This window comes from Furipterus horrens, unplaced genomic scaffold (genome assembly GCF_987537825.1).
Source record: "Furipterus horrens unplaced genomic scaffold, mFurHor1.1.pri manual_scaffold_17, whole genome shotgun sequence".
Taxonomy (NCBI): domain Eukaryota; kingdom Metazoa; phylum Chordata; class Mammalia; order Chiroptera; family Furipteridae; genus Furipterus; species Furipterus horrens.
Genome location: NW_028327187.1, coordinates 24,061,677 through 24,085,476, shown reverse-complemented (window position 1 = coordinate 24,085,476; position 23,800 = coordinate 24,061,677). Strand labels below are relative to the sequence as shown.

General features: G+C 40.0%; 1 protein-coding gene across 1 annotated transcript in view; it reads right to left on the bottom strand.

Annotated features, from left to right (window-relative positions):
- Positions 1-804: 804 nt before the first annotated feature.
- Positions 805-23,800, bottom strand: part of GPC3 (glypican 3) — a 408,165-nt gene continuing 385,169 nt past the window's right edge. Inside the window, exon 8 of the mRNA XM_090263980.1 lies at positions 805-1,301. Coding sequence (XP_090120106.1) covers positions 1,132-1,301 — 170 coding nt within the window. The 3' untranslated portion in view covers positions 805-1,131. The remainder of the gene's footprint in view (positions 1,302-23,800) is intronic.

Genomic DNA, 23,800 nt, shown 5'->3' with positions numbered 1-23,800 from the left:
AAAAATAATATTTAAGTAATAATACTGGGCCTACAATTGACAAAAAGCTGGTGTTAGAATTACTATTGGTGCCAGACCTTCAGCTCTGTGACAGCAAGGATCAAATCTGTTTTGTTTCCTATTGTCTCCAGCATCTGGTTCAGTACCTGACTCCCAACAGGTTTGGAAGCCTAGTTGTTGAATAAACAAATGTTGAAGAAGTCCACCTGATGACAAGAGTAAGCGTTGCTTCCTAGAAACCATGGGTTTTCTGATGACAACCTTTGCAACCTGATCCAGGGCAAGTCCTGGCCCTGCCATGCGTTAGCCCCTGGAGGAGTGGGTCAGAGAAGCCTGAGACAACAGCAAAGAAGCTTGGGCAATGATTGTTTGTCCTGTTTGGGCCCTCTTCTCTGGGTTGGGAAATGAAAGAATATAATTCATGCCACTGTACATGACTCACACATAAGATTTGTATTTGAGCAAAACAACTTCAGAAAAGTGAAATTTGTAAATAGACAGTGGAACTTTTTGACACACGTTTAGTTTTATAGGCAAGAAACTGTAACCCAAGGTTTCTAAACAGAGTATGAATTGCGTGTGTGTTTGGAGGGAGTGTCTTTGACTAGAGTTTGGGACCAGGATTGATATCTACCCGAAAGGTAGGCAGTAAGGTAGGGTTCAAGGACCCTCTTGGCACCTGATAGGATTTTCTTATGCTGAATAGAAAGCTAGTGAGAAGGAGGAAAAGCGTTACATAGTCACCATATATGAGAGCTTACAAAAAAAAGACCCAATGCATTTTTATTTGAGCATTTATTTTTTTTTTCCAAAGAAATTCATGCAAAGAGAAAGAGAGACAGACATGGTAACCATGTTCTAGCAGCCAAACATAAGAAAATAATTTGGCACAACTTGATTTTTTTTTTTTTTTTTTTTTTTGCAAAAGGACAACTATACTACCACTAAAATTCACCTTCCTCATAAAGATACCATTTGATTTCAAAAACGTAACACATGGTTAGTCTTCTACTTAATGGCTGGAGGAGGTATATAAGGTAAAAAAATAGAAAAAAATAAAAAGGTGGGTTCCCTTTATAGAGGAAGACCACAGGCTGCTGAAGGGCAGCACAGGTGCTGTGCACTAGGAAGTCAGTGCACCAGAAAGAAAAAGCACACCGCATAGATTGCCAAGCTGATTAGAACCTTCAGGGGGGAATGGCCATTCCCAAGGTTGTGAGAGGCGGCTATCTCGTTGTCCTTCAGATTCACATGTTGCTTGCTTCCAGGAGTATCATCCACATCCAGATCGTAAGCCAGCTCTGTCAAAAGCAAAGAAGAATTTTAAATACAGGATTACCAACAGCATCAGGCGTACACTATTCATGGCTCAAGCACTTGTCTCGCCTGCTGGGGTGTCCCAGCTTTGACTTCTTCCTTCTGTGGAAAGGAAGGCTGCCAGGAGATGGGAAATAGATGGCCAGAGGTGTTCCTCCCAGAGAGCAAACTGACAGGGAGCAAGCCAGCTGTTTCCCTCTCCACAGTGGAGCCATCCATACCCTACATTGCACATCAGCACTTGGCAACATCTCCTCCCTGGCAAAGCTGTGCCTGAAGGTTATTTTCACCAGATCTTACTGGTATCAAATGTAAGGTGTGGTGTGAGTAACCACCCGTGTCTCCTTGTATATACGTGTGTCCGCGGGAGAGGAGATGCTATCGACTCCCAGTGCAGCTCTCCTGGGTCCTCACCTCATACAGGTCCCCTCCTGGCAACCTTGCTTTAGTATTGAGGATAGGGTACTTTGTCGATGAAAGGTAATTTATTTTTCCCAAAAACTTTTTGCAAGATGATTATTTTTTATTAATTAAATCATTTTTGTTATTCTATTACAGTTGTTCCAATTGTCCCCCCTTTGCCCTCCTCTGCCCAGCCCATCCTTCTGCTCCCACAGTCAGTCCCCACACTGTTGTCCATGTCTGTGGTTCATTCATACATGTTATTTGTCTAGTCCCTTCCCCTTCTTCCCACCATTATCCCCCTCCCCCATCTCCTCTTGCCTCTGTCAATCTGTTCCATGTTTCCATGCCTGTGGTTCTATTTTTTTCATTATTTTGTTCATTAGATTTCTCTTATAGGTGATATCATATGGTATTTTGCTTTCTTTGCCTGGCTTACTACACTAAGCATAATTCTCTCTAGTTCCATCCATGTTGTCGCAAATGGCAGGAGTTCCTTCTTTCTTTCTGCTGCATAGTATTCCATTGTGTAAATGTACCACAGTTTTTTGATCCACTCATCTACAGATGGGCACTTAGGTTGTTTCCAGCACTTGGCTATTATAAATAGTGCTGCTATGAACATACGGGTGCATAGGAATTTTTGAATCAGTGATGCAGGATTCTTAGGGTATATTCTGAGCAGCAGAATTGCTGAGTCAAAAGGTGGTTCCATTCTTAGTTTTTTAAGGACCAAGTATTCTTTTTTTAAATCTATGCGGTCTCTTCAGACCCTCTAAAAAAAAAAAAAAAAAAAAAACCACAAAAAGTAAAACTGATATAATGCATAAGATTTAAACTAATACCAAACAAATTAAGACTAAGGAAAGGTTAATGGGTAAGGTTCTTCCTTCTCTGACTGCCTACCATTTATGATATGTTCATGTTCTGAAAAGAAATTGGGATGTTTGAGTTGCCCTAATGAGAAAGTCTCTCAGAAGGAATTAAGTAGAGAGTGCTTTGTTAGGACATACGTGATCGCCAGCCCTGGCTCAGGGCTCAGTTTCTTTCAGATTTGCTTTCCCAGATTTACAGCCCAAATCTACTCCCTTGGTTTTTCCAGACTCAGTCACCAATGCTTCTGTTTCAATAGCTTGTGAAGATGATGTGATGTGAGTGACCTCACCAGTCAACTGTCCTGTGGCCAATGGAGTAGAAAGATCCCTTGGGGACACTGAGATGTAACAGGCACAGAGGAAATGACTGGGATTCTACAGAGGCAAGGAAGGAAAAGGAAGGAAGAGCTCCTCTTACAGGGGATGAAACACTCAGTAAGTCACAGGAATAAAGTGTGAAGACTCAGCTGGTCCAGGGTACATGCAGAGCAGGGCCCAGGACCAGGGCTGCTCTGAGGCTGGCACTGGTTAGAGTGGGCAATAAGGTGAAGGGGATCACAGCTAGGGGCTCTGATTACACAGACTATAATACTATTTTCCAAAAGGGCTATTACAGTTTATAATGTCAGCAATGATGAGGGAACCAAATTCACTGTGCTTCAATTGAAAAAAGATATTGTAGTCAGTATACAATGATATCTTAGGGTTTCTTTAATTTGCATGTATTTAAATTACTAGTACAGACCAACTTTTTCTGTTTTAGTTTACTAATTATATTTCTCAGTACACAACAGTTCATATTCTTTGCCTTTTTATCTAATGGATATTGATATTTTTCCTATTAATTCGGATATACATTATTGAGTCATTTTCCTTATTCAAGATAAATTTGTTATTAATTATTATTTTTCATTGTTGTATAAATAAATGACTTCATAAATTTTGGTATATATGAATTGAGTGCATTTTGCCCCTCTAAAGCTGAAAAAGTTTTCTTCTTGAGTGCCAATGATAATTCAAATCAAATTTTCTAGGGAACCTTCTTACTCAGAGAAAAGAGATTCAGCAGACTAATCTGGAGTCTCTCTCTCTCTCTCGCCAAAATAAATACATACAAGGAAAATAAAAAGAGAAAAAGAACAAAGAGCAACACTCTACTTGGAAACCAGACCTCTTTCTCTGAAAGGTGAACTATGCAGAGTGCACAGCAAAGGCCGAGGTCAGCTGTCACTCGGCAAGGATAACGTAGGTTTAGGTCACGATTAGATTTCACCAAAGCTGAGAACACATATGGCTCTATCTGTTGAAAGCCCAACCTTGGGTCTCACAGCAACTTCTCAACTTAAATGAAGAGGAGTATTTTTAGGATTGATCTGAATGAGAGCACTCTCAGAATCACTTTCAGATTCTGTTTCTGGATATTCTCTTGCTCAACATGAAGATGAAATAACATCTATTAATGTTACCACTCAGCACCTACACTGCTTATCTTGCTCTTCAAATAATATATGAACATGAAACAGTTTTGTGTATTATAGCATTTATGGTAAACCCAGCAGTTATGTTGATTCCAGAAGTTGCTAATCGTTTTTGCCACCAAAGACCTCTTTTGTTATTTCTATTTCTTGAACCCTATGTTTTAAAATGATAAAAATAACTATCAATTATTGAGTCCTCATTGTGTGCCAAGCACTCTGCTAAGCTACTTAGATGTGCTATCTCATTTGATTAAACTGTCTCAACAATGTTACCAGGTATTATAAATCCCATTTTACTAACGAGGAAGGTCAACCTCAGTTCAGTGTTTTTTCCCATAATGACACAGTAGGTAAGTCACAGAGGTCCCATGTGAATGCAGATCTGACTCTGAACCTCCTATGAGGCTATGCCATCTCTGGAAAAAAATGGTATACTGAATAAACTATAGTGATTATGCAGTAATAGATTCCTTCTTCAAAAATTCTCAGTTAGTGAAATACATACTACCGAAGGGAGCTTTTCATTTCACTACTCCAGAACTCAGGTGCCAACATATCCAGTTCAAACTGGGTTTCCTCCTGTGCACCCTTTAATATGTCTGGCTGCCAAGCTCTGCAACGGAAGGATGAAACGATTTCTGTAGCATGATTTGGGCACTACAGCACTGGGCTTTACCAAGAAGCCAAGGAATGGAAGGAAGACTAAAGATAACACCAAGTGGGATAACCAAGAGTTCAGTGGCAAAGGGAAGCTGGATCAGATGAGGCAACCCAGCAATTATTTTAAACAAATGCCAAATTTCTTTATGTGAATAATATTTAAAGGTAAATTCTCTTGCTCTGTATTCACTATTCAGTTGTATAAAGAGTAAATTAGCACTGATACACACAGAAAGTAAAAATAAAAAGCATGAGACAAATCAGTGTTTCCACATAAAACTGATCACATACTTGGTTAAGTAGCCTTATTAAGTTTTGTGAAATACTAAAAAGAGCTCTGGGTTTGGAGAGCCAGGATGGGGATTATCGTATCAGTTCTAATTCCCCAAAGAAATCAGCAATGATGGCCAGGGCCATTAGATGCCCCAGGCACAAGCCGGGGTCAAGTCTTCTACCTCCACAGGACCTCCAGAAATATTCAGAATGATACCTTCCTGTGCTTCCTAAGCTGTGGCTACAGGTTTCCTGAGGTTTCCCATTCAGTAGCAGCAAATGTATGAACCCAACCCCATAACTGGGTTCCTAGGGCTTATATTGATGGGAATTTCAGCAAAGACACTCTGGGCCAGGGCCACCATCGTGGTGATTAGAGATGAAAGGGACAGTTTAACAGAACAAGGAAGCATTTTGGGAGAGAGAGGAAATAGGGTTTTGGTCAAATATAAATAGGGATACTCCAGAACAGAAATATAATCCAATTTAATTCAACAAATTTAACAGTAACCTACTATGTCCCAAGCATTAACTAGAAGGTTGGAAAAAGAGTTAGTGTTTGCCTTCGGGAATATCACACTCTAGCACTCTAGCGAGGGAAACAGATTAGTAGACAAATCAACCAGGTACTTGGCAGAAAGTATGAAGGGCTCAGAGAAAAGCATAAGCAAAGCAGTATGGGGATCAAACGGAAAGAGAAACATTTCAAATAAAATAATGTGGGAAGACTTTTTGGACAATTGGTCTATAATCTACACCATGAAGGAGGGGTGGAACTATGGCAGGGCTAATAAAATGTTACTCATTTTAAGCAGAGGTTTTCGTCTGAGCAAAATTACCAATATCAAAAATTGTATGTAGGGTATACTTACTGGGCACAAGTAGCCTCTGTGTTGGGAGGGAACACAGAGTATACATTGTTGAGGGGTGTGTGTGTGTATTGCATGGTGGATGATAAAAGGTAAGGCAGAAAGGATAATTAACAGCTAAATCATGGTGGATTAGGAATGCTAAGACTTTATTTTGTGGCAAATAGGGAGCCTGAAGGATTTTAAGTAGGGAAGCCACATAATCTGGTTTGTGATTTTTTTAAACAGTCTGGAGGACAGCCCTAAGTGGGAGAGACTTGTCAGACATCTTGTCTTGGAAAAAAGAAGCCTGTAGGAACAGCATCTTGGGATCAGACAGCAGTATATATATATATATATATATATATATATATATATATATATATATATATATCACCCTGGCTGGTTTGGCTCAGTGGATTGAGCGTCGGCCTGCGAGCTAAGTGTCGCTGGTTCGATCTTCCAGTCAGGGCACATCAGAGAAGGAAAACTCTGACTCCAAAAAACCTCCGCTGCCTTGCGGCATACCTCTTCAGGGGAAAGGCTAAGGGAGTAAACCCCGACAGAAAATCCGGAGCCGGAGTCCCTAAGGCGGTTGGACGTTGTAGTCAACACCGGCAACTCCTGCGGCGCACCTGAAGCCAAGCTGTATTGACTCCGTCTTTCCCTTGGATCCTTCAGCTGCGAAGAGAGGGGGGGTCTGCTGCATGGGCAACAGCAGACCCTCCATATCACCCTGCCCAGGCTCTGTAGCTTCAGCGTCATCACAAGATGTCGATTCAACATGGGAGGAGACAGATACCATGTCACTCCCGAGTCGGACTGCACAGCCATTCTCGGCGGTGCAGATAGACTCTTAAGAAGCTACATCATCGTCTCTCGAGACGGACGGCTGCCGACGACGACGATATATATATGCTGACAAAGAAGCTAAATCTACACCAAACCAAAATTTTCTCAGTTTGCTACAACCAGATATAGTACGGTAATCACCACAAATCATTTTCTTTTAAATCATTCATATTTAATGTTTATCAGTGATTTTCCAGAACATATATCTGTTGTATTAGGTACATATAAAATGCACATAAAATGTTTCTATCTTGCAGTTGATTGTCAGTGAGAACCTTTTAGGCCAGCAAGATTTTCACGTTAAATCTAAAAACTTGTTTCTATTTGCAATCAACTTAACTGTGCCCAAAGGATAGGCCCAAGAGGGGCAGGCTCAAGAATCTACTAAATACACACCTGGCAGTGTGTCTCATTTTGCCCACCCTGTTCTCTGTGTTGCAAATTAGATAAACCCTTTAAAATAATCATCAGTCATTATGGTCTGCAAGTTATATTACAAGCCCCCCCCCCCGCTGCTTTTTCTTTTGGGTAAAGCACTCAGTGGGGAACCCTCTATTGTTATTCAGTCTCCTGGTGGAGCTCCTGAGGAGGCTACATCATATTTACTGTGTCACCTTTGGCAAGTCATTTGTCTCTCCTCTGGGATTTAGTCACCCCATCTGCTAAATCAGTGTGTTGGACTGGATGGACTCTAAATTTCCTTCTAGTTCTATTTCTCTCTGATTCCAAGGCTCTTGGGGCCCAGTGAGGGACACAGTTTGCTGCAGGCTGCAATCATTTCTCTGCCCACACCAGCCAATGTGGCTGCCCCCAGCAGAGCCTCCATCAACAAGTAGGTTCAACCAGCTTGCTTCTCTTGGGATGTGAATTTTTCTGGTGATCATCAGCTACCAAATTCTAAATCTTCTTTCTTCTTCAGCTGCTCTAATCTTGGATAAGAGGCACTGGCAATAAATAAGTCCATACTGAATAGTTTTTCTTTTCTTTAAACCCTGGCCTAATAACTGCTATTGAGGCCAGTACACACAAAGTTTTGGGGGGAAGTGACTGCACCTGGGGTATATGAAGCAGGCACGCACAGGCAGCCAAGGACAATTGGTCTGCCACTGAGATAAGCCTGTGCTTGGGCCATTACAGTGCCAATGAGGTCTTGAGCATATATAGGAAGCAAATGCTCGAGCTCTCTGATGGCATCAAGGAGGGCAATACATTGCTTTAGGGGCCTCCCCCACACCAGCAGGAAGACTTCACAGGGCAGCCTGAAAGAAGAGCTGCTATCAACATACCAGGGGAGAGAATTCTGTTGTTGAGCCAAACGTGGGGGTTACTTTCTTGTCACGCTTGCACCAGCAGATGGCTTCAATCCGGCCCTAATATAGCAACAGAGCAATACTGCTATCCCTGTGTTTTGCATTTGCTGCGTACAGTTGCCTCAAGACATGAATATGTGAAATCTTTAGTACATTGCTTGGCATACCCCAGAGGCTGAAACTGGGGAAATCTCTGGAGAAATCGTGCTCATGTACTACTGCTCACTCTGCTGTCCATTCCCACAGAAGCCCTTGGGCTCTGCCCTTCACGTATGAATCCTAAACATACCTTGGTTTCCTTGTCTTCCCCTCAAACACAATCCTCCTTCCTGCCACATCAATCCCCTCATGTGAACCTTCAGGTATGAAAAGACTACTTGGACTTGAAAGCAGAAGAAAGTGACTTTGCGAATGGCCTTTGGGATTCTAAGAGTCTAGATATTCTTCATAGATCAGGTGAGGGGCTGCTGGCACACTTGAGGCCTCTGGTTTTTAAGTGGTCTAATGGGACTCCTTTGAGAATGGACCCATTTTATTATGTGCCTTCTTAACAGATAAGTGAGCTGCCAATCTTGCCTAGTAAATGATCATAAATCCTAGGAATGATATGATGGCTGCTCCTGGGAGAGGGCTGGGACAGTGAGATGCTCACTTCTGTGCTTACAGCTAATTTCAGCTTGCAAACACCTTCAGTTCCAACTATAGGATGTTGAAAGAATTCAATGGCTTTCTCCATTAGTATAGGCATGACCTCTCTTATTATAGGTTTCTGCTTCTCAGTCTAGGGTATGTGTATCCCCAGGTTATGCTGCAGTGAGCTGTGGGTACACGAAGCCATGGCATGCTTCTCCCTAGGGATTTATTTTTTAAAAGATTTTATTTATTTATTATTTTTAGAGAGAGGGGAAGGGAGGGAGAAAGAGAGGAAGAGAAACATCAATGTGTGGTTGCCTCTCATGAGCCCTTGGCTGAAGACCTAGCCTGCAATCCAGGCATGTGTCCTGACTGGGAATTGAACTGGTGACCTTTTGGTTCACAGGCCAGTGCTCAATCCACTGAGCTATACCAGCCAGGGTGGAAAGCATACTATTTTATATTGAAACATGCAAGGCCATTATGAGGGACTATAAATGCACTATTTGCAGGCTCATTTAAGACTTCATAAAATGTTTCATTCTTACTAGGACCTTCAGGTGATACCCCAGCTCCTCAGGAACAGATATTAACTCTCACTCATCACTGATGTATGGGGTACTTGGGTGGAAAGGTCCTCAAAGCACTCTTAGGCAACTTCTTGGAGTCACCTGGGCTTTGTGAACTACCAAGCTGGATACTGTAACTCACAAATTCCTTATTAATGAGTTAAGGTAGCCTTTTCTATGACAACCTTTTCAAAAGGGAAACAGCACAGTTCATGCCCTAAGCTAGGGCCCAGACTGCTTAGTTTTGTAATACAAAATGATTTCTAGGGGTTTCAACCACTAACTATGCTTCGTTATTGCATTTAGCCATTAAGAAAGGAACAAACGAAAATATCACTTAATCCTTTTGGGAAAATAAACCATTTTGCTGTGCACTCTTATAATGTGGGTTACTACTGCACCTATTTAGGTAAATCATGAGTAAAGCCACATTCCTAGTAATAGAATAACTCCATCCTGGAAGCCCTGACAGTAATGAGTGGTGGTATAGGTGCTGGTCCTCCTCATCAGCAGTTATCAGCAGTTTTCACGGATGCCACAACTATTATTGTCATGTCTACAGATCCTTCTCTCCCAGGGATGCCTAAGAGCTCCATAGGAATCACAGCTCATCAAAGCCCTTATATTCCCCAGAAGAGGTTATTACCTCATTCCCATGAGAAGCAACATGCTTGAGTCCATGGAAAAGCTTGTGACAGAGACGCAGCTAGGGACAGGGTAGAAGATGAAGAGAGCAGGCTCAGAGAAGGCAGGGGAAGAGAACATTTTAAAGAGGGGAAGATTTGCATGCTTGAATGTTATAGAGGTCGGAAAAGGTAAGGACTGAGAAGAAGCTACTGGCCCTCCTCATCTCTGTCAACTACAAGGTTACGGAAGATTTTTGAGAAGAGTTTCAGTAGGGTGCTTGGGTCAAAACCAGAGAGTGCTGACTTGATGAAAGAATGGGAGCTGATTTGGATTCAGAGAAGTCTGAGAGTGAATGAAATGAAGCACCGCCGCCCTGACTGTGCTTAAAGCATCGTGGCACTGTCATCAGTGCCACATCACCGAACTAGTCTATACAACCAAACTGCATTGGAAGGTGCCTTCAGGTTTCCAACTCAAGATGACTTTGGGAATGCTATTTCTTGTTATCCTTGTCAAATAAACAGCCTATACTATATAGATACTCAGGTACTTGTACAACAACATTTATAGCAGATTATTTATAATAGTCAGAAGGTGAAACCAACCCAAGTGTCCATTAATGGATGAATAGATAAACAAAATGTAGTACATACATACAACAGAATACCATTAAGGCACAAAAAAAGGAATCAAGTATTGACACATGCTACAAGGTGTATGAACCTTGAAAACATGATACTAAGTGAAAGAAGCCAGTCACAAAATACCATATAGTATATGCTTCCATTTATATGAAATATAAACGAGGACAACACGCAAATTTTGGAAATAGTGGAATGGTTGCAAAACGTTGTTAGTGTAATTGTGCTACTGAATTGTACACTTAATGGCTAAAATGGCAAATTTTATTTTATATATATTTTACCATGATTTAAAAAAAAACATAGAAACCAAAATATAACAACTTAATGGGCACATTCCAGTTCCTGAGGAGAGTATAGTGCTACTCTGGTATTTGGCTTTGCAGAGGGGTGAGTGTGTATGAATCTACCTGATATCAAAGCTCCATCGCAAGTCATACACCTTTGGTGCTTTGAAAGTCAAGTGAGGTCTTCTGGACATTTAAGCACTACCCTAGAATTACAGATACGATTCCTCAATTGGGAATAAAGGACAAGGGCAATTTTTGTCAAGGATTCTTATCTGAGGCTATGTTAAAAATATTTATATAAACTCAGGAAACTGTATTTCCTTTTGTGACTCACAAAAATAATGCAAAGTTGAAACCACGTTACAAAAATTGATCACAGAATACACTCTGCCCTCATTACTTAAAAAAACTTGAATGGTTTAGATGTACTGAGTTATGTTTATAATATAAATTTCAGGCATGAAGCAGTACAGAGGTATGCATCATTTAGCTTTGAGGATGAAGAAGGAAAACACAAAATGTCACTTGTAGCCAAATCCAATTGCTGGTGAGGGATCAGGAGAGGGAGGGAGTGGACTTATAGCCCCTTGGAGGCCAACTCCCAAGATACTCAATGACAAGTTCTTTGATAGAATTTGGGGCAGGGCTTTAGATATACTTGAATAGAAAAACTCAAAGTCTGCTGATCTTCCATTTTTAATTAGCTGTGGTAAATCTTACCAAAAAAAATGTAACTGAGAATTAAAATGATTACAATGCCCTGGCAATGCCCAATAGCAAGGAAAATTACTAGTTCAATGGTCAATAAGTCAAAATGGCTTAAATTCCTAAAGTCACTCAGCTTGGGTGTGGGAACACCACAGGCCAAAAAGCAATAGCAGGCAGGTGTCCTCATAAATGGAAGATGAAAAGCCTCCTTAAGTTGTTCCATCTGAATTTGTTCCTTAAAAAACTCTCCAATTGTGAAATGCCTCATCATCAATGGATTTTGGGGAATTGAGACTATTTCCCCCTCAATTTACTTGGAAGAACACATTGCTACCCTGGCTCCATCCTCCTACCTTCCCATCTTTGGATCAAGACTGTCAGTAAGTCCCCATTCTCACATTCACATAGACACCATCTCCTTTGTCATTGGATGTCAAACATTTCTCCTCTTTCTTCCAGCTGCTCTCTCCTCTCCCACTCCCCGCACAGTTCTCAATGCCCCAGCTAGACAAGATACCCATTGCTCTTCAATGGCCCATTGCTGTCCAGGAAAAATAAATGTTCTATTCTGCGACAGCAGGAACAAGACAACATTTCCTAAATCACATGTTGAATCATATTACTCTCTTCCTCAAAACCTTTTGATGGTTCTCTACTCATGTGGCATAAAGTCCTCATTCCTTAGCATGGCATTCATGAGCTTCTCCATCTCATCCAATCTTGCTTTCCAGTTTGAACTGACCATATATTTTCTCAAGTACCATATACTGTACTCATGCCATCGCATTAATTATTTGCTGGAAATGGCAAGCACTTTGAAGTTCCCATGTTTTTCTTCATGCTGCTCCCTCAGCCTGGGATAGTCTCTCTCTCTTAGTTCTCATGTTATATGTCTCTTCCAGAAATTCTTCCCTTCTCACCCCACCCAAATTAATCACTTTCTTCTCTATTTATTGAATTGTATTTTCATTATAGTACTACTTTCAATGTGCCTCACAGTTGAGTTAGTCATTGCTATGTTCCTCTCCTCAACTCAACAATGATACCCCCCAAAATAAGAAGTGAGTGTTACTTCTCTCTGTAGCTCAAACACAGTACTTGGCTAGTACAGATACTTAAAAACATGTTTGTTGATTGAATGAATGAATGCATGAATCAATGGCTACATGAATAAACAAATATCCCCAGTCTACTGAGAGTGAGCAGGTGAAGAGCTACCTTCTTAGCAGACTTTCTAGGGAGTCTATCCTCATTAACTGATGACTTCCTTAGGAGAATGGGTGTCTCAGGAAGCAAATGGCAGTCAAACCCTGACTTCTAGATTCCAAAGCCTTTTTGGCAATAGTGCTCATTACCCACAGCACCAGTTCACAGCACTCAATGTACATGGAATCTACAAAGATTATTTTCTTATTCCCTTTTTCTACCTGGAACGTGATGCCTTGCTATGTAAGCAGTTGACACATGCTGGCACTCTGTGTGCCATGCTGGATAGGAAACAGGTTTTCTGGTGGGTAGGTTGCATTTATTTCTCACTTCAAATCTTTATGATTGGGTTCCCACACTTTTGACCCCTGCCTTTGCTTCATAGTCTAACCATCACTGGGCCACACCCTGCCCCTTCCATTGCCACTGATTCCCAAGTGCAGGAGCTGCTGGTGATTGAAATTTCAGTGCCTGTCTCTGTGACATCAAAATAAGTTTCATTCATGAAGTCCCTTGCTTGGCTATAAAAGCACAAATCAATAAGACTTCAGAACCTGCAATAAAACATGCCAGCACCCTGTTCCACTTGCAGAGGTCCGTGGGATGACTGCCAGGAAAAAACAGTTACATTCTGGCATAGGAATAAATATAATTCTTTAACCTAAAAGTTCTGTGTTTTCATTTCCCACATTTCTATTTCTCTATTCACTTCATTGTCTCTTTCCACTGCTCTTTAAACTCATTTCCTATATCCAATTATTCTCTTCAGTCCAATAATTGATCTACTAAACATCCTTTCCTGTCTCCATAGTGTTATTTTCCATATCCTTAGGCCAAGGGTAAGGTTGGAATCCTCTGATAGGTTTTGAACCTTAAAAGTGCTTTTTGGTTCCCCCTTACTTTGATTTAAACTTCTAACCAGCATTTCATTTATTTCAGAAGAGGTTCTAGTCTCTCGTTCCGTAATCTTCCACCAGTATTTCCATTCCCTTGCTCTTTACCTCTCAGCACTATTCCTGCCGCTCAGCTCAGATTCCCTCATTTGTCCCTGTAGCACTACAAACCTCTTTCCATAGCACTGCCTGATCTGCACCTGCTCATGCCCCTATTGCTCAATTTCCCTTCTCTGTCCTTCTCAGAATTTTCTTGCTCTACTGTCATGCCATTTTAGTTTCTGCTATTTGATGGTCTTGTCTTTCTCCTAAGGGAAAATAATTTGGACTTAAAAGAAAATTTAAAAGTTTCTAATACTTAGTGCAATCTGAAAGTTGCATAGGCTGTCTCTAGGCAGCGAGATCTATCTCCAGAGAGGGGCCATGAGGGTTTGTACAGCCATTTGTTAGAGACTGGTGAAGGGATTCAAACATAGAATAAGCATGAAGGTAATTACCTCCCCAAGTCCCTTCCAACCCTGAGATTCTAGGATTTCATTCAGGTGTGTGGAGATCTCATGGCAGGTATGAGGGTGAAGGGACAGGGTTCAAGTGACCTTTGCATCCCTACCTTTTGACACAGACACTTTCTGGACGGGAATCTAAAGAGACTGCTTTGGATGTGCTCTTAAAGAAAGGGTTCAGTGTCTTTTGTGGATTATGGCTAATTTGGAGATGCAGGCTTTAAATTTGCCAAGGGATTATCAACCAAGACATAGTTTTAAGAGAGTAACTACTGACCTGCCTAAGGTGGGAAGAAAGAACCACATAATCCATCCAGCTTGCTAAACTAGGACTAAGCCTCAAAAAATCATGCTAAAGTTTATCAGACAGTATGAAATGTACATATATTGTATGGATGGCCATGCGAGGGCACTTCCTACATAGAAGGTGGTGCAACCAAATTAGGAATTTTTTACATCAAATTTTTTTCCTACCAATAGGAAACAACTAGCAGTAATTCACAGGTGATAGGCATCTTGCTCAATGCAGCCACATAAAGGTACCACTCAGGATCCAGAGGAAGAAGAGGCATCAGATAGAGAAAATTCATTTTGGGAACATGATTAGGACCTAAGTTAGAAAGAACCAAGGAGAAGGCAACTGAGGAGAAAAAGCTGGATGATCCTCATACAAATAGCACTGTGCACATTACAACAAAGTAAGCAAGTCCAAAGGGAGGCAAGGAGAGGTAAAATAGGTGCCAAGTGGCCCAAACCCATGGCTATAATGATATAAAAGGGAAATTCTGTTACAAAAAGGAGCAGCCAGACAGCCAGATCACTAAGAAAGAGTATAAAAGCCAGCAGGAAGATATTGAACCAAAATAAAAAAGAAGATGCTATTGGCAAGAAATGAACACTTTAATTAAGTAGGGTCAAGGGCAGCTCTGGTTTCTTATAACTAAGAAGAGGCAGGAGTTTTCCATATTGTTTTTACCTGTCTATGAAATATACATTAAATGTGCTCATTAACCAAGAGAAATACATCTATCTTATTATGGGCCAAGTCAAATTAAGAAGGGAAATGGCTGAGAAGAACAAGGCATCATACTAAAGCATAATAGAGATGTCAGAAAACGAATGATGAGATTTTAGAGTGAAAAGACCTTAAAGAGCCAATAAAGAAGTTACGTTTACACATATTAAAATGTAAGTATTAACAACAAAAACAGATTAAAACTGGAATCTTATAGCTCGGTACCCTAAACTTCTTCTGGATATACATGTTAAATAGTAATAATATAATAATAATAATAAAATACAGCAACTATTTGCTTGGTGAAAAAAGCAAATCAAACATATGAAGTATTTTTTGATATTGCAAGAGAGTGAGGGAGGATCAGGATGTAGCACCAGTAATCTCATGTGCTTCCTGTCACTTTATTTCATCTATTTCCCCAACCATTAAAAAATAAAAAATTATACTAGAAAGTTCTCTTTGGAATCATAGCTTGCTCCAAACTAAATTCCAATGGATACCTTTTTTTCATTTTTTTACTTCTTTAGACTTTATTGAGGTATAATTTATCACAGACACCATAAAATTTATCCATTTCAAGCATACAATTTAGTAATTTTTAGTAAGTTTAGCGAGGTGTGCAACCATTATCAATTTTAGAACAATACCCAATAAGATCCCTCATGCCAGTTAATAGGTAAACTCTCAGTGGAGTCTTGCTTTTTTCATCTTGAGCCCTCTGCAGCTTCCAAAATTGTTGACCACTCTTTCTTGAAATCTGGTGTCCCCCTTTCTGAAACAGCTTCCTCCTGGGTCCCTCCCCCACCTCTCTGATCATTCTTATATAAATTCTTTTCCCTTTGCAGGCTGTTTTTCTCTCTCTTGGCTGTCTCATCCTCTCACTTTACAAGTCTTGAATGCCTTCATCTGTGGCCCTGGTTTTATTTCTCACTGAGGATTTCCCAGTTTATTCAGAAGTAAATGCCTTTACCTACTCGTCTAATTGCCAAAGCCAGAAACCTGCAAATCACCCTATATTCCTCCTCCTTTTTCATGATCAGGGCCTAATTAATTAGCGCATCCTGTGAATTCTCCTTTTCCTTGCCATGGTTTGTAATTGCTACTACTTAGATTCTGTTCTCAGCACCTCTCGCCTGCAGGACTGAGCCAGTGGTCTTGTCCTCCTTCTTGCAAACTATCTTCTGCAAACCATTTGAAGTGGTCTTTTTATTTTGTTAATTTAACTATTCAACAAATGAATACATTTTGGAAGCTAAAGAGCCCAACAATACCTTAGTATATAGAGTAAATAAAAAGAAAGCCCCCTCTTCAAATTTCCCCTCCCACAACTTCCCAGGGTAATTACCGGTAAATACATTTTCCATACATATGCATATGACACATAATTTTAGAAATATTTGCATGTTAATACATGTAGAACTGCCTCATTCCTTTTGTATGAATATAACACATTTAGCCATTTCCTCTCTGTTTCTCACTTTGTTTTTAATTTCTCCTTGGCACAAACAGTGCTGCAATGAATATCCTCTGTTATATACCTCCGGATTATGTGGTGTGTTTCTATAAGCATACACCTAGCATAACTTTGGCATGTAGGAATGTATGATGTGTGGGTGGTAAGCTGCAGGACAGTAGGACAGAAGGTGGGAAGGACTGGTTGGAAAAGACTGGGAGAGAAAGGAGAGATTTTTTTTTTTCTTAAAAAGCTGATGGAAAGGATATCAAGAAGTTAATAGGATTATATTAAGGAATCTTTAGGGGAAAATCATCTTATAGTGTCACTTTAATGCAACAGCTATTTTAAAAAACTCACTTAAAACAAACTACATTTCCAAGCTATGGTAAATTTAGCTGGGCACACTTGCCATAAAAGATGACGTGGGAGTCACAGTGACCCACTGCTGAATATGACTGAGCCAATAGAGTACTTTCAAGAAAATCAGTATTCCCCACTCTTCGTCCCCCTCCAACAAAATACATACATACATACATACATATCTCTACTCAGAAAACAAAATAGAAAATCAGTATTATGCTAAACTATACAAATTGGATTGTGGAGCAAATCCTAGTACATCACCTGTCACCATGGTCTGGTTGTACCCATTTCAGTATTGTTTTTCATTTCTATTTTCACACTTTTCTTTTGGAAGATATTGAGAATGCTTCTCAGGGAAGAGAACTGAAATTATTCAGGAGTGGAAAATAAGTCCTTTGAGAAAGTGCTAAAGGAAATATAATTGCCTTGTGACCCTTGATTCACTTCCATAAGTGATGACATTTGGTCCTGAGACCCACTTGGCTGAGAATTTTTAATGCCGGTAATAAATTCATTGCTCAGCCCAGGAACTGACAACTGCAAAAGCAGTAAGCAACAATGTAAAGTGAAAATCAAAATGAGCAAACTGTAATTAGGTAAGCAATGTCACCAGAGAAAGCAGTTTACTAAAGGATTACCATGATTAAAGATGCATTCTCCTTAAACAGAGATTGTTTTCTTTGATTGATTCGTCCCGATCAATACTCCCTATGTCATGCACAATTCCAGTCAGACAGCAATTTCTGTTGTCTTTTTCATTCCACTGCCAAGAGATTAGAGGAAGTAAGTCGAGCTTCTCCAGTCACTATAATTTCTTCACAAATGGAAGAAGTATTAACAGAGGGCTATAGAGACAGATTACAGCTTAGGCCATCCAGGGGAGAAATCTGAAGCCCCCTTTTGACTAACAACAAGGTAAAATAATCCTCAAATCTTTTTTCGTTAGTATTAAGCCTAAAACCAAGTTTAGTAGGCCTCCTTTTCAACTTGTTTTTTTTTTTTTTTTTTTTCTGGTTTCACCTTTCTCATGCCCCAGACAGCCAGTCAGGCAGACAGCATTTAGAGGGTGTGGGGCCCTGATAACAGATTTAGGCAGCATTCTTCACCTAGGGTTTCTCGTGCCCTCCTTCTTTACCTCACACTACTATTTTCTTTTTTCTATAGTTTCTTTCCCTAAAACCTCTTCTAATCCTTGTCATTCCCAGAGTACTTTTGGAGGAAAATAGGGTTAAATATATATAAAATTCTGGGTCTTTATATTTGTTATCATTACCTGAGTCCTTCTAAAAAAGTTTGGTTTATTTACTTATTTTTTAAAGATTTTATTTGTGTATATTTTTAGAGAGAAGGGAAGTGAGGGGGAAAGAGAGGGGGAAGAACATTGATGTGAGAGAGAAACATCTATCAGGGTTGACTTAAACACACACTCCAACCTGGGACCAAACGCACAACCCAGGCATGTGCCCTGACCAGCAAATCGAACCTGAGATCTTTTGCTTTGTGGGACGATGCCCAACCAAGCCACACAGGTCAGGGCAAAACATTGTGGTTTAAATGTATTATCATGAATCACCTCTTGAAATAGATGAATGGTGGGTGTGGCAGTCCAAGTTAAATGGAAGGGTTTATGTACTGGCAACATTTATTCACATATAGTAAGTCCTCACTTAAGAGTCGTTGATAGGTTCTGAGACTTTAAGCAAAATGATGTATAACAAAACCAATTTTACCATAGTTAACTGATATAAACCTGAATTAAATTCCCACAGCATTCTCAATGTTATAATGAAACTAAACAAAACAATGTTCTTTGAGGATCTGCTATACTGGGAATCAGGCAGGCCAGATACTGCGGATACAGGATACAACCTGGGGCCTACCATCAAGGAGCTCTCCATCCAGCAGGAGGTGGACACATAGGATAGGTGTCAGGAGGGACAGAAATGTACATGACTTTGGACACCTGTTGTTTGCTAGATGTGTTGCCATGTCGTGGTGGATATAAAGATGAGGAAAACTCAGTCATTGCCTCTAGGAGCTCTGTATCCTGTCAAGAAGATGAGCTGAGTATAAAAATAACTATCCAAGTTAGAATGTGATAAGCACTACAAGAGACGCATGAAACAAGTGTGGGAATTCCGGGCAAGAGTAGATCCTGGATTCGGCAAAGGGAAGCCTGGGGAAACCTGATCCACAGACCTCTACTGCTCTTCCCCTAAGCAGAGAATACTTTGTTATTTAGTATCAAAGTCATACTATTGTACTTCTCAAGTGAGATAAGATATATAAATATGATTTGTAACTTTAACATTCTCTGCAACCATATTACTTGTTATTTGAGAAAACCATGAATATTAGAACTTTCTCTGGAGAACAGTGCTCTGGAACCTAAGCAAATCTCTCACGCTTTCACATTACCTTCACCCCTTTGTTTTTGTTGTTGATGTTGTTTTCATTTTATTTTATTTTATTGTTATTCAATTACAGTTGTCCCAATTTCCCCCCACTATTCTCTTCTGCCCTGCCCACCTCCCTTTTATGTTCATCCTTCCTCTTTCCTCTCTCCCTCATCCTAATTGTTCGATGATCCAAACTGTTAAGGGAAGGATTGAGTGCTTCGGTCTTCTTCACTTACTTACAGGAAACCCAAGTCAATAACACAAGGGCATATGTGTGGAAGGCGTGGATTTCCAGCTATGCCCTATCACCTGCAGGTTCATTGTCACTGCACTCAGAGAGATTTCCAATGTACCACTGCACTGGTGTTCAGTGCATCTGAGCACAGGCATTGGGGGGGGGGTGCAGCTGCTCTTCAAATGAAACCCTAAACCCTTTCAAACACTCTTATTCCCTTCTCAGCTTGCAAGACTCTGAAGGTTTCGCTCCGTACATTTTTCCAGCATGATGTGAGGTGCCAGTTTAGCCCAGAGAGATTTGGAGAATGTCTTTTATATGTAGTCTGCTTTAAAAAGGAGGGCATGTTCCCCTGGAGTTTTTGCCATTAACTATCTGTCAGTTTATCTGCACATTTTATGAACTGAAGAACAAACATATTCCCACTTAAAAATAAAGAATTTGGATGGGTTATTTTGCCAGTCCTGATTATTTAAATGAAGACAATTAAAAGCCAGACAGAGATAATGAAAGAGATCAGATGCAAGGAGGTAAGAGAGTGACAAATCCTGTGTTTCATATTCTCATTTCTGCTTACGGAGAGAAAAGTGCAGTTACTTCAGCAACGTAGGATATATCTTATTGAAGAAGTAAAGACATATAACACTTTCCAAAGAGTTTCTTACTGAGAGGTACCACTGTTCAAGCAATGATCACCCTCCAACTTTCCTCACTACCTTCCTCTCATTGCCTATTTTAAAACATCAACTCACCTTGGGTGAGAAGCATGTTGGTACTGTCGTTATGGGAAGGTTTCATCTAGCAGATTCATAAATAGAGGCTATCAGCTTGAATTACTGAAATTAGCAAGGCTATTGCAATGTCACTATTCAAAACAGTGCCAATTTGGAATTTCTTAATGGTCTCAGGAGAGGGAGCCTTTATACATCCTACAATCTCTCTTCATTCTTCCCTAAATTCCTTCTCATAGATGTTATGAATGGCCTGTTTTGTAGCCAACACAAACTTTGTCCAGTAAAATAATGTAAGGAACTCAGAATGAAAAGAGATTAGCTGTTCCTGGCTCATGTTATTTTAAAGCAGAAATAACTTTGGCTTCTACTGATTCATAGACAAAGCTTGAAATACAAAGCATGCTCAACTCTAGATGCAGCATGAAAAGGACCTTAAAATATGCCCAAGAGCAAGTAATGGACTTATTAAAGGGAAAAAAGAGGCACTTTTCACACACTCCCAAGCTCTTTAGTCCTGTCATATCAGTAGTCTTGCTTAAGAATTTCATTCTATTTACATTTCTTCTTCCTTTAAATATCCTCAGCACTCATAGGGTATCAAATATTGAAGCTCGTAAGACATTAATTTCTTTATGTTAATTATGCGGAAGGCATGCAAAGTACAGAAGCGATAGAACTTGGAGTACTTGCCATGATTTCAACAGGAATTAAAAAATCAGTTCTGTAGTTTTAATTGAACACCTGATAATTTATCATCACAGATATTTTGCGAAGCAAACTTCAAGGGTCTTTTTTTGACTATTTTTGGCATTGCTCCAGAACAAGTGCATTTACCATTAGGAGATTTAGTTTGTATTTGATGACACAAGCATGAACTGCAGCATATGGGTGATTATGAACACATTTATAAAATCATACCATAAAGGGCTTTCAAGCCACTGTATATAAAGCACATAGCTCTAAAATATACATGTGCACACACACACAAGGTCTTCTGCTTTAACTTTATGAGAACTCAGAACAATAAAAATGATAACTGGAAAACTTTTGGCATCTTGGAATATTTGTATGAAATCAAAAAGGTGAAGAAGTCACAAGAGCTCTTCCAAGCAACGTTAAAGGAAGCAGCAGCCTGGTTCAGTTCTCCTCAAAGATATTAGGTTTTAGTCTTGATTCTTCCCCAAGATTAAGAATAAATTACTTGGTATCTGTGCCTCAGACTCCATCTTCGATACAGTCAATGTAGTAAAGTAGGACTTAGATGCAATTTGCATAGGAAGGCCCATTTTGATTACATGCTAGTTTGTTTTCACGGGATTAGTTAGAAGTGGGGCTCACCGCCACGGAACCATGGTGAGGATGTCAGGGTCTGGAAGGGCAGTGTGAGAAACTGAGAGCCCCAGGCTCCAAAGCTTCATTCTTCCAGGTATGTCCCTTACTAGGTATGTGACCACAGTACTGTCAATCTGAGCTTTTATTTGCTAATCTGCAAACTGGGGACAATAGGACTGCTTTCACTGCACTTGAAGGAAAAATTAAATGAGATAATATGTATGACCCCATTTATGGACCAAAGAAAGGAAAATATTCAAGAACAGGGAGAAATAAAAAGGACATCTGAAACATGTTTCTGTCCTTGAACGGAAGCAGAGGAGAATTATGCAAGGATGAGTCTGGGTGCATTTAAACTTCATTTTAGGAATCAATAAGTGGAGCTGGGCTACAAGATTCCAAAGCACTTGGGGGGGAAAGGAAGTCAAGTTGACTATTTAATGCTATGGAAACAAGATAAAAAAGTTGTCTTGTTAAATTCAAATTTCTTTTCTAGAAAGTCAGGCCATCTTATTTGTATAGAGATAGTTAGACTGAGTTTGAATATGCAGTGAGTTGTACTTGGCATTAAAAACATTAGAAATAATTGAATTTACAAATTCTGCTCAAATGAGAAAATGAAGAGACCATTACAGGTAAAAGTTAAGAGATATAAAATGTTTTCTTATATAAAGACCCAGCAACTATTTTGAAACACCAGATCCTAGATTTTCAGATAGAAGTCAATGTGTCTCTCCTCATAGCTGTATTACTGATGAAAACCAGCAAGTTCGCACATCAGGCATTTTTGAAATAATAAAGTTCAAAGGCTTGCCTTTTCCTATCAAGGCAGTTCATCCTACTTGGTTCCTCATTTTCTCACCAAGTTTTTCTAAATTTTATTCCTCTGTAGCCCAGACCTCAGGCCCAGGCATCAGGGAGTATTTTATTTAACCAGACTCAACTCTACTTCCCATTTCTACTGTACATACCCTGACCATTTCTAAAGATGGGGTGCTCCTCTGCCCCCTGACAACGTAGGAGTGGGGCTATGGCCAACCATTTCACCAGGCTTGATTCCATTCTCACAGCCTGCTTCTAGAAGTACTTGGTAAAGAGTGTGCTAGAAAGCTTAGGCCAACTCTAGATACTGAATTCATAACCTAGTAGAGGATTTAATGATCTTAAAGGGATCCTAGCATCAAGTCTGTGATTTTGGCTCACCCTAGAGTGACCTGCCATTGTTAATTTCATTTGGGCCAGTCCATCAGCTTCTTAGGAGAGATGGATCCACAAGTGACAGGGATCTGTAGTCACCAAGAAATCTGACAGCACCATGATGGTTATGCTTCTCCCTGGGTCAAAATTGAGAAGAAAACAAGTATACCCTTGTCTCCCTCATTAATCACATTTGTACTGTTGTCCTTCCTTCTGCCCTTAAGAAATGTGTTGACTTCATTACTTTATAGCTGATCAGGGCAACTTTCCTGGCTGGCACTGCTCAATCAGTACCCAATCCTCTGAACATGACTCTCTCTCAACAGTCTCAAACCCCATTTCTGCAGGGTCCTGTGTTCTGTTTAAGTAGCAATGGATGGTCATGAGAAAAGTCATAAATTCTCATTTTTCCCCCAGTGATTTATACTATGTACTTCCTACGAGGACAAAACAGATCCAAAAAGGAGGCAGTGTAGTGCAGTGGTAAAAGTTCTGGATGGGGAACCAGAAAACAGAGTTGTCATTATTGGCTCTACTATATAATAACTCTGATTTTGGTCAAGTGATAGAATGTCTCTGAGTTAGTTTCCTCACCTGGAAAGCAGGGTTGCTGTGAGGAGATGTGAAAGCATTTAGCATGGTGTCTGGCGCAGAGCAGGTGCCCAATAAATGTAAGCATTCCATGAAAAGGTAAACAGGAATGGGAGATCCCTGGCCCTAGCTAGGTCTTCAAGATATAAAAGGCCTTTTAAAATCTTATGTACCACATGCTAAAGGGCTAAAGCTTATAGGGAAATTAAATTTTTGTATACATTCTAATCTTTCTAAAGTAACAATTTACAAATTATTTTTTTCTCTCAAGGATTCTTTCGGCAGAACTAATACAAATATGTTAGTAACACAAACCACAAGAAGAATGGAAGATGAACAATCAATATAACCACTATGAAAATATCAGGCAGATGCTCTTCTTTCAACTGG